Source organism: Bombus vancouverensis, chromosome 11 (genome assembly GCF_051014615.1).
Source record: "Bombus vancouverensis nearcticus chromosome 11, iyBomVanc1_principal, whole genome shotgun sequence".
Classification (NCBI taxonomy): domain Eukaryota; kingdom Metazoa; phylum Arthropoda; class Insecta; order Hymenoptera; family Apidae; genus Bombus; species Bombus vancouverensis.
In genome coordinates, this window is record NC_134921.1 from 6,523,168 (window position 1) to 6,534,122 (window position 10,955).

The following is a 10,955-nucleotide window of genomic DNA, read 5'->3' on the forward strand; positions in this document are numbered from 1 at the left end:
TCAGAAACATCTTAAGTTCATTGCTTTTCGGTTCTGTACGGCGTGTAATTAATGGCGCCAAGTAGTTGGTAAGATGATACACGACAGTTTATTACAACGGTGAGAACATGGAATCATGACGTGTGATTTTTCGTCTGACGAAATATGATTCCAAAAATATGTTCAAGGAAACGATGGAAGACAAATGCCAGAGAAGTGTCTCGACCGTTTTATTTTGCGGTTGACACGTTCGAAGGAATCGATAATTTACACCCTTACTACCTTGATGCTATCGATTGTGGCACCAATTAAGCGTAAAATTAACAAACATTTTGGCTGACTTGTTTCTTCAAAGGTGTCAGCTTTCTGGCAACGTAACATATTGCAGAACATGCGAGAGGAGTGTCGTTTAAGTAATGTGATCTTACGGACACACCTACTAGTTCTTTCCTTTTACTGTCTACTATGTTCGATTACAATGTATTCCTCATACTTGAAGATATAAAATTCGAAGTTGTTTTATGCCGTTCTTTCTTTTTTATTTTTGCACCGAATCAAAACGTAAGAAAATTAATATAAATCAAACGCGATGGATATAAATAAATTTGAATCAGAACTAACTCTAAGCCAATATCATCTGGTTCTGATTTATTCAGAAGAATCACAATTTGGCTAGCTGAAGTGCGAAACAAATTTCTGCAGTGTATTTCGTTGGTTCGCATAAACGTAGCCAAATTTCGCATCTGTCAACACTTTTTGTATCATTCTATCATCCCTATCATCGTTCTGTTAATATAAACAATTGTGCGTCTAATAATCTCATTAAATGTATGAGCGAATGTACACTGACCTTACCAAATAGGTAAATGACAAACTTATCGCTTATTTCGAATTACGGGAATTCAGATTTCTATAGAATCGTAATACAGGTCTAATAATACATTTAAGACGTTCAATTTATCATCCCGGTCATTATATGCAAATTTGCAACTATACACACGTATTACACATATTTTGCATCTACTATCTACAATTCCTCTGTTTTTCTTGTTTGAATATAACTCATCATACAGTCATCGAATTATTAGAATATTAAAAAGAAATTAATCGTTCGTATTTTCGAAATTGAAATGACGTTTGACATAATCAGGGTATTTCCAAATTCATATTCGATGCAGATGCAACAGATTGAAAATTGATATCATATTGCGTTCGCTTTCTGTCAAGACAGTTATTAAACAGCGTTTCATGGCGGTGACAGAAATTTATGGGTACCTCATTACCACCGTTTAGTGACTGCTACCGTCTCGCTGTACGAGATCATTAGGGGCTCCTTTCAGAAACGCACGTGCTTGCCAAGAACCGCCCAAACTTACATAGGATTGGTTGAACATACAATGACGTCATGAGCACGTGGCTTTTCGTCGCCGCCTCGAAGAACGAAGAATTTGACTTGGTTGCCAAAAAAAATATTGTTGGACATCGCGAGCAACCCCGACAATCAGTCGCTGGTTTCGACTCTAATCCCGCGAACGGATCACGGATATCTATGAATGATCTGAATCGATCTCGTACTTGCAACTTCATCAGTCACATCATTCTGTTTTTCATAGAATAAAATCAAAAATGTTTCGTTAATTACCGACGAATCAAATTTGAGAAGCATTGTACGAACAGGTAGTGATTGTGATGCGATGGTGATAAGCATAGTGAAGACATGTGCAGTGATTTTTAAAGGATCGGTTCTTAAAAAAGCACTAGATACGTATCTTTGAAATACTTTGAAGTGGATATCTAATCAATCGGAACATCGAACGGAGATCTAAATGATAGCGTCAGGCATTTGAGAACGATCGAAATTTAGAATGTCGGAAGAACACGTGAGAACATCAGAAACCAATAGAGAATCGATGGAATTGAATGAAAGTCCGAAAGTATGCTCGTTCAGTATCGAAAGTCTTTTAGCGCCAAGTAAGAAACCTGTCGAAGAGGAAACTCGCGTATCAATTCAGACCGAAACGTATTTGCAAGGTCACGAATGTAAGTTCGCCCAAAATTTCCGTTTCATTCTACGAAGATTAATGAAGCAAATTAAAAAAAAAAATGAAATTCATTTAAATAGCAAATGATTCGGAGGAACGGAAATTGATAGCGCCAGATTCCTCCATGTCCATGGCAGAAGAAATCGAATTTAACGATGTGGATCTGGTTTGCTCGACCCCTGAACCAGAAATGTGTTATGGTAAGCTGAATTGAAAATTTTATGCCCGCATTACAATTGATTTGCAATGAAAATTAATTGAAATGCATTAGAGCGATTCTACTGAAACAAAGAAGAACGTCGATTTTAACATATGCGATAAAATTAAATGTTTCCACAAACATTTATCAGTTAAACGTATCCAAATGAAATCATTATAAAATCGCGTTTGCGATACTCGATTTAATGGTAGACACTGTTTTGCAAGATTATACGGCGTAACTCAACAAATTATACAGGTGTTGCACACTTGTATTTGCTTTGTCAAATTACTTGGTTAATAAAGGCATATATATAGGTATATATATAAAGATATATATTGGTTATATATTGTATGAAAACACAGAGGTAAAAGCTCGGAAAATGTCTTAATTCAACAAACGGCAAACTATCGAGTTATTTCAGTTGAAAGTCTATTATTTAAAACATCTTATCGTATCTGTTGTGGTATTTATATTTCCTTAAATTGCACGGCCAACTAAGATATCTCAATAGTACAATAAAGAAGTCGGTATTAAAATAATACCGTGCCGATCATTCGAAAACACACGATGATTCTTTTAAAGTCTTAATCATTCGTTGCGCTGCCATCGTTTTAAGTTTTAATTGCTTCTCATTACCTAGAGATTCCTCATTAAAACTCTAAGTATGTAATCAGTAAAACATGTCGTAAAATCCGTAATATACGTTGACGCAAACATTCCGATGTCAACGCGCAACTCTAAAATTACTTTGTATCCCAACTTTACAGTTATTACACGTTGCGTAGTAATGGGTAATTGTTTCCACTTAATTCGGATATTGTTACCAACGTGAAAGGGAGTAATTGTTACAGAATCCACATGCTTCCTTCACGTGGTAACAAATTCGTAAGTTTGCGCGGACGACTGTGAGTTTGATCCATTACTTCCTGCAGGGTCCACGCCCACTCAATGTTCCTGCTCTTCGTTCACTATTTATCTGTCTCCTGCTAATTCTGCCATGGAAATGCGGCAAAATGTGTCTTCGTATCCCTACCGTACAGAATGTACAAAAAAAAAAAAAAAAGAAAGAAATACACCATGAACGGATAACATTCAGCGATATCTTATGGGTTGATCCTATTTGGTTTCCATTTCCAGCGTTAATAAGAAATTCTTTACGTATCTTAATCTCTCGATGCATCTTTTAGTTACAATCGTATTACGATCGTTATAGCGAATCAATTCCTTAGAGTCATAGATTCAGTTCATACAGAATATCCATTTACTGGACTGGTGTTATTATATGTCCACGCCATAATGTACGAAGAAGCATCGATAGTTGGCTCAGCTCAATTCCATTTTACCAAGAGTGTTTTAGATTCTCGACGACTAATTTCTACCAAGGGCCCTTGTCTTGTGTGATTTACACAACGTAATGGTCACCGCGATAAATCCGAGATCTAAGGAAAGGACAATTCTCGTTTGCGCCGTGCTTTTCAACTGAGATATGTGGGACGTCGCGTCCAACTACAAAGCCGTCAACGCGACGCGTAAATCTTTGCAAAAGCTGCCTCGCGAACGAGTAAAGTCGTCCAAAAGATATTTTCCTTTTTTACCGGCTCACTTTTATGATTTTTAATAAACGATTTATTTGGTCGTTTCTTCAACGCATAATATATCTTGCAACTGTCTATCAGATATAGTAATTATAGTAGGGATATCACCATCGTTGAATACCAAACGTATAATGGTCTAATTCGAGACTCAAAATCATTTTCAATTCCTTGAAGAGTAAAACGAGACATCTTTCGTTGAAATCTCTGCAGTCTACGATATTAATCTAAGTGAACGATGGTTTAGATCATGACAAAAGATCTAGCCATCTGTCTATTCTGAAGCGTCCAATGGGTATGACTTACGCGTGTGGATTAATTATCCTGGTAGTTGGCCACGAGTGTGAAATCGTGCAACGCCGAACGAATGAAAATTAGCCACGTTTTATCGCACATTTCTACTCGTGCTCTCACCATTCATCACAGAATAATTAGGAGACAAGTTCACCGCAGCTCGCAGCAATTAGGTAAACTAGAGGGCGTGGTGTTCTATTTCGGCTCGCTGTGCTCCTCGTCGACTTCCACCGCACGCTTCTTCACGTTTTAAGCTCCTTTTTGCACCGTAGCCTTCCACGCCAACCCTTTCTTCCCTCTTCTTCTTCTTCTTCTTCTTCTTCGTGGAGCTCGTTCGTCAATGCAACCGAGTCAGAAAGTCGACGACAAATGAGCCGCGCGAACACCCTCCGAAAATATTTTTCTCTTCCGCTTGTTCAGATCTTTTCCGGAAAAGAATGTTAGCTTTTCTTTCAACGAAAGGTGTGAAACCTCCGTTAGAAAAAAAATTCCCGAAACGTTTCGTTAGAAAAAATTACAAAAACTTTCCTATAGGTAATTCTGTAAAGAGAAGAGTAAGACGGATTTAACTCTTTATTAACTGCAATGTCCACAGGCATCGTGCTAATACAACAGATATAGCCGTTCAAATCTAAAATGTAAACACGTGCTACTTGTAGCCTTTGATATTATTATCTGCGCATACTGTTTCCCAGCACTCGAGTTGGAATCTTTCCTTAATTTACACGTGCACAAGCATGCACGTCGTACGACGTGGTTCACGTCGAGTGAATTAGAGGCGGTACGGTTTTAGCCGACGACTCCGTAGTACGGGAGAGAAGAGAAGTCTCGAAAAACGCGCGAGAAACGCGACAATTACGTCGCCATCTGACAATTAGTAGCCGGTAAACGACACTCTGCGGTCCCGGTAACCACGCCGCAAATACTTTTTTCGAGATATTTATTGCACCTCTGACTGCAAGGGTTGCTCGAGCCGATCCATTCTTCTTGCAAAGGAGGAAGCTTTTGTCATCGATTTATCGATGCCAAAATAACAGGTTCTCTTCACGTTTGATACAGTGATAGATGAGGTCTAATCTCTTCAACGTGCTTGTTCCAAGACATTCAATACAGATGAGATGCTAATTATATTCTAACGACACGAACAACCGAGCAATTTGATCCTGTTATTCAAGGGATTTAAGGGATTTAAGGGATTTAAGGGATTTTGTATTAATTTTCACTATACATATATATATATAATGTATTATTTCTAAAGGTGATAAAATAGGGTACAGTATGCGTACGCTATGACACGAATGGTATCGCTGTGTCGCGAGTTATACTTTTCTTTTTTGAAGTAACAGACGTATATACATATATTCAACGATGGAGCGTCGTGCTGCCAGGGTTTTTCGTCGGATGACGAATGGGCAGATAATTAGAAGATGATCCCCGCTACTTAGAACGCGATCCTGTTACCAGTCGACTAAAAGAGACCCCAAAGACATTCCTCATGGGCGAGGCGCGACGTCTTGTACCAGCGGCTTGTATGCCCGGGATAAATATAAATATAAACAAGTTCGACGGGGGGAAAAAAGTAACGAGATTGATGAGGAAAGAAATCTTAAAGGGGTAATTGGGTCTGGTTAAGTTAAAAAGAGACGGCGTTTTGTATCGTCTATGGTACCGATCTCATTTAAAAGCAATTAAAATGAGAACAGGTCGCGTCACGGCACATAAACCACCGCTTTACAATTAATGATAGGCCTTTGTCATCGCACCAGTTGTTTAAATCTAGTCCCGTTTATTCCTGATCAAACATCGAATACGATGTTATAGTTTATAATTCGTAGTTGTCTGCTATTTAATCTCGCATGAGCCACGTGTTATTAGAGCTCATTTAATTACGACGCGTTTTCATTCCGCTGAAGTAACATGACCAGCGTCGCGCAATTATTCGATAATTACACGATAAGGAAACGTGGCTTAATTATCATTTCTCGCCCGATGTACTTCACAATACATATAGAAATGGTATAATCCTTTCCACGATGTTACCAGAGGCGTGTACCAGCAGTAGCAGTGCCAACTCTACAACAGGTGTAGATAGAGACATTCAAGAAAAAAGTGACAGCGCTATTAGCGATGACGAAAGAAAGAAGAGGCCTCGTACGGCATTCACCGCGGCGCAAATTAAGTCATTAGAAGCAGAATTCGAGAGGAACAAATACCTAAGTGTGGCGAAAAGACTACAGCTCAGCAAAAGTCTGAAACTGACTGAAACTCAGGTACGTGTTACATAATTTATGTCGCTATTCATTCCAAAGATTTCCGGAACGGAAACTGATCTACCTAACGGTTTCACGCGGAGAAGAAAAATTACCACATTATATTTCATAATAATGAGAAGAACTGGAGCTACTAAATAAGATTTCCCTGTGATTAAAGGGAAACACATTTCGCTGAAGTTGCTTCGAACAAGATGCACACCACACAATAAATTGCGATAATGTCTGAGACTTCCGTAGCCTAAGGGCACCTGAAATAGTTTAAGTTCCATGTATCCTGAGTTTCTCAAATTCAACCGGGCATTGAATTATGGCTCTAAAGGTCACCATATGTATAGGCGCCAGATTGTGGCGCCATGGGGGAAGATCGCCCTTTAGGACCAATTAGCACTTATACGCCCTTTCTTCTCGCACGGAGAAGACGAGAACGCAAAACGATCGCCCCTTTCTTTCGCGGAAATCTTTAATTAATCATCGTGTTGCGTAGAAATTGTATTCTACCTAGAAATTCGATTCTTTTTACCTACTATAGGCGCCACATTTAAGCAACCCTCTGTATTGCTCACTTTTCTACGCAATTCGGTTTCTAATATTATCCTCCCGATCCGAAGTGCTCAGCTTTCAACGAAGATTTAGCTACGTAATCCTACACAAAGTTGTAGAAATGGATTGCGACAGTTACATAATTCTTCCATTTACTTTATAGGATGCAACATGGCTTGCTGTTGCATCGCTTTAAACTAATTAATTTATGACAATACCCTGGATATTTTCTGTTCGGTCGAGTTGCAATCGTCCAGACCAGTAATGTCGCGAACTGTAATAATTGCCAAAGCGGTAGAAATATCGCGGGGTACCGCGAACGAGGCAGATAATTATCTTTGTGATCACAGCAAAAGGCAAGGATGATCAGACGACGGATCAGAGGGAAGAAGGAGACGTGTCGTGGCGCAGACATAACTGTCACAATATTTCTCGTAGTTAACGAGCCAGCTCCGGGAGTCCCCTTCTTCTTGCTCTACTGCTCCTCCGATTCGTGTGTACGTTTCCAGCATGCCACAAGAACTAAGAATCTCGGGACAACGGATGCTTCGAAGCGACGGACCGAAGAGGCGTCGATTTTTTAATTAGGATATATTATCGCTTTGAACGTTCTGAATCCGGTTTAGGCATTCCCCTTCAGAAAATTCTGTAGGAATCGTGTCCAAGATGGTGACATCATTTTTTCCCGCGCTGCCTCACATGTTTCATCTTTTTCTCATGGTCAGGCTTGACTTCTCCTGATACTTCTCCACACAGGAGCTTCAGTTTGTATGTTTCCTTAAATTCATAATATCCCTTGAAGATTGTTGTATTTTCGCAATTATTTAGCATAGAACACAAAAACTTTTTTTTTTGCATAAATATATTTGAAAAGCTCAAGCTTGCGAGGTTTGCAATTTCAAATGTGGTGGCGAAAAGCTTCTCGAATGCCTCGGTAGCGCAGTAGGCAGCGCGTAAGTCTCATAATCTTAAGGTCGTGAGTTCGATCCTCACCCGGGGCAAATATTTTTTGATTTTGGTTACGAGAAACTCTGAATTTCTTTGATCTTAACATATTATACTTCGTAGCTTATGTTATTCACTTAATGTCTTATCGAATCAATGTTTCCTTCACCTAGATCACTTCAATTCTTTATTGAACATACTACTATAAACGAATAACATTTTCTAATACTCGTATTTGTTAATGAATTTTTGTGTCGTTTCTTATATTTACAGATTAAAATTTGGTTTCAAAATAGACGTACAAAGTGGAAAAGGAAGTACACAAACGACGTGGAACTGCTGGCGCAACAATATTACTCCAGTTTAGGTATTCCTGCACCTCGACCAATTTTCGTCGAGGATCGTCTTTGGTGAGTATCGATATTCAATGAAAATGTGACTTTTTATAAAGGAAAAGCTTTTTCAGGTTTTTTAATTATCCAGCGCAACTGCAACCAGGAGCACCGATTTTTCCACAACATTTAGCGACAGTTCCTTTACCATCTGCCTTGCCTATTGTTCAACCATTGCCAAGTAATTTAACAATGGGTCAACAGACAACGATTTTCCAAAACATCCCAACAAGTAATCCGACATATCATTTAAGCCAAAGATTAGACTTTAGGCATCAAGATTCTTAAATACGAAAATATTCCGTGTTCACGTTACATTAAATTAGTTGGTAAAGCTCATATGCAATATTAATATAATTAATATCGTGCAGGATTGAATCGTTAGAAATCTGGGTATGTGATACATATTTTTGAAAATTTTAAAATTAATAGCGTTTTTAAACATTCTAAAGAACGGTTAACATATTTGTTAATTTTTTTATTATCACAATAAATAATGATACTAAAATGGAACCAAAATTCATACCAAGAATATTTCATAGTGAAAGCATAATCCCCATCTAAATTGTAAAAAATTAAACAATTTCATTTGAATAACGATAGAAGCATAGAAAATGAACAAGGTAAACAAAAAGTTTATTAATCGCATTTATTATAAAGAGACACAATATATACATTAAATAATTTTTATAACAATTTCCTGATTTTAATGAAAAACTAACAAATGTATTTTTATCTCGAAAAGGTATATATTGAAATATTAATAAATATTGTAACCCTTTCCTAGATCTTATTGATATAAAGTAATCAATTATTCATTATTATGTACAATTGACAAAGGTATAAAAAATGGTATCAATGCAATGTCAGAAATTGCCTTATTATAGAGCCGAAGGAGACAAAACTTTGCTGACACCCAAGATTTTCTCATCATGAGCTGCTTGATCTTGTATAATTTTAGCATATTTTTCATTGTCCTGTAAATCTTCCTCATCTAACATTTCTTGCATTCTCTGCTTATAACTGTAATAGTACATACAAAAATCTTATCTTGTTGAAACTTATGTTACCAAATATAATTTACATTATACTTAAAGTATACTATAAAACTATGCTTAAGACTATAAATATATACTTACATTTCACTGTCAGGATTATTTTCCTGATTTCTACATTTTTCTAATTTCTTTTCCAAAGCTCTTACCACTTCTCTTGAAGGAGGTTCTACACATTTAGCCATAGATCTTATTTCTAGAACATATATTATATATGCCAATTAAAATATATTGTAGATATACAGAGAAACATAAATCAAAGGGGATATATTTACTTCTTACTGCTTCTATTATACACACTAAATGTTCTTGAGAGAACAAAATATCAGTTACATAATTATCTAAATTAGCAGAGGCTCTGGATGCAGCATGTAATGTTGCAGCCAATGCAACTTGACTTGGCGTATATAGTAAAACACTATCAGTCAAAAATACCCTTTCTAAAAATTCATCGATATATGGCCTCAACCGTTCTGGATTTTCCAAAGATGTATACCTCGTCTAAAAATATATTAATTCTATCAAATACATCAAAACTATTGAACTTACACTGATATAAAGGTATTAAAGATGTACCTTGATATCTATCATTAATCCCTCTACAGGTCTGAATGGATTGTGCACTGTTAAGTTATAATTTAGTTGCTGCATAAGGAGCAATTCATTATTAAGTATAATATCGGATGCCTTTTCTCTATCTCCTTTAATATTAGCAACAAACTGACATATGGATACATTAAATTCTTCTACCTAAAATCAACTACTGTGACAAACTGCAGAAATGTAATGACAATATGGAGACAATATAATTACTTTACAAGCCAAGTAAACGCATGTGACTAAAATCTCTTTGGGATGATAATCCATAACACTGTTTCTAAGATAAAATCGTTTGAAATAATGCAACGCAGTAGCTACAGTGGCACGTGGCATTGAAGGTGTGAAGCGGCGGCAGAAGTCTCTCAATTGTAATTCATAGAAACGAAGTAATGTACGTTCCTCTATGTGGGATAGAAAATGTTCTTCTCTCTGCTCTGGCTTTTTAAAATATAAGTTCCATGTTATGTTTTGTGGAAATAACATGTGTATCACAATGCAATACAAAATTATACTCCAAAAAACGAATTGAAAAATGACAAATAAAAAATTCATATAAAACAGTGTACATATGTATCGACATGTTTAGCTACAATTATCAATAGAATATACTTCAAATATCTACTTCACCAGTTTATTTGGAAATAATAATTTTATCCTTAATTATAATACGCACGATAACGATTTGGCAATTAAAATACAAAATTTCATTGTTTACTTATCACTGCAAGCAGCATAACTCACCTTCATATTCGCACCATGCCTTTGGATAAATTCTGCATTGGTTTTCTCTCTTAATGCTGTTAAATCATTTTCATCGCTAAATATCCAATACCTTCTCTGTGAACTTTGCGGGAACATTGTAATTGTTGTGCTTTTGATAAGTATATTCAAATACGCTAGGCACAATAACACAAAACCCAAACTTGACGTTTACACTGTAAAATCACACGGTAAAAACAGGCATTAAATATCCAAGATGGCGTGCGATGTTTCGACCAGTCTATCGCAGAGGGCAGCATTAGGCGCACTTTGCGCCTATTC

General features: G+C 36.9%; 2 protein-coding genes and 1 non-coding gene across 3 annotated transcripts; 2 read left to right on the forward strand and 1 right to left on the reverse strand.

Annotated features, from left to right (window-relative positions):
• The first annotated feature begins 1,331 nt into the window (after positions 1-1,331).
• Positions 1,332-8,900, forward strand: LOC117165936 (uncharacterized). Its single transcript, XM_033349468.2, has 5 exons — positions 1,332-2,019; positions 2,102-2,221; positions 6,153-6,379; positions 8,141-8,277; positions 8,334-8,900. The coding sequence occupies exons 1-5, from the start codon at positions 1,845-1,847 to the stop codon at positions 8,545-8,547; spliced, it is 873 nt and encodes a 290-aa protein (XP_033205359.1). The 5' UTR covers positions 1,332-1,844; the 3' UTR covers positions 8,548-8,900.
• On the forward strand, positions 7,851-7,923 carry TRNAM-CAU (transfer RNA methionine (anticodon CAU)). Its single transcript has one exon. It is a non-coding gene; the product is annotated as a tRNA-Met (tRNA).
• On the reverse strand, positions 8,890-10,887 carry CycH (cyclin H). Its single transcript, XM_033349459.2, has 6 exons — positions 10,656-10,887; positions 10,128-10,352; positions 9,891-10,064; positions 9,590-9,815; positions 9,399-9,510; positions 8,890-9,282 (listed from the first exon to the last, which is right to left on the reverse strand). Exons 1-6 carry the CDS (start codon positions 10,770-10,772, stop codon positions 9,141-9,143), a joined length of 996 nt encoding a protein of 331 aa, XP_033205350.1. The 5' UTR covers positions 10,773-10,887; the 3' UTR covers positions 8,890-9,140.
• Between the last annotated feature and the right edge of the window lie 68 nt (positions 10,888-10,955).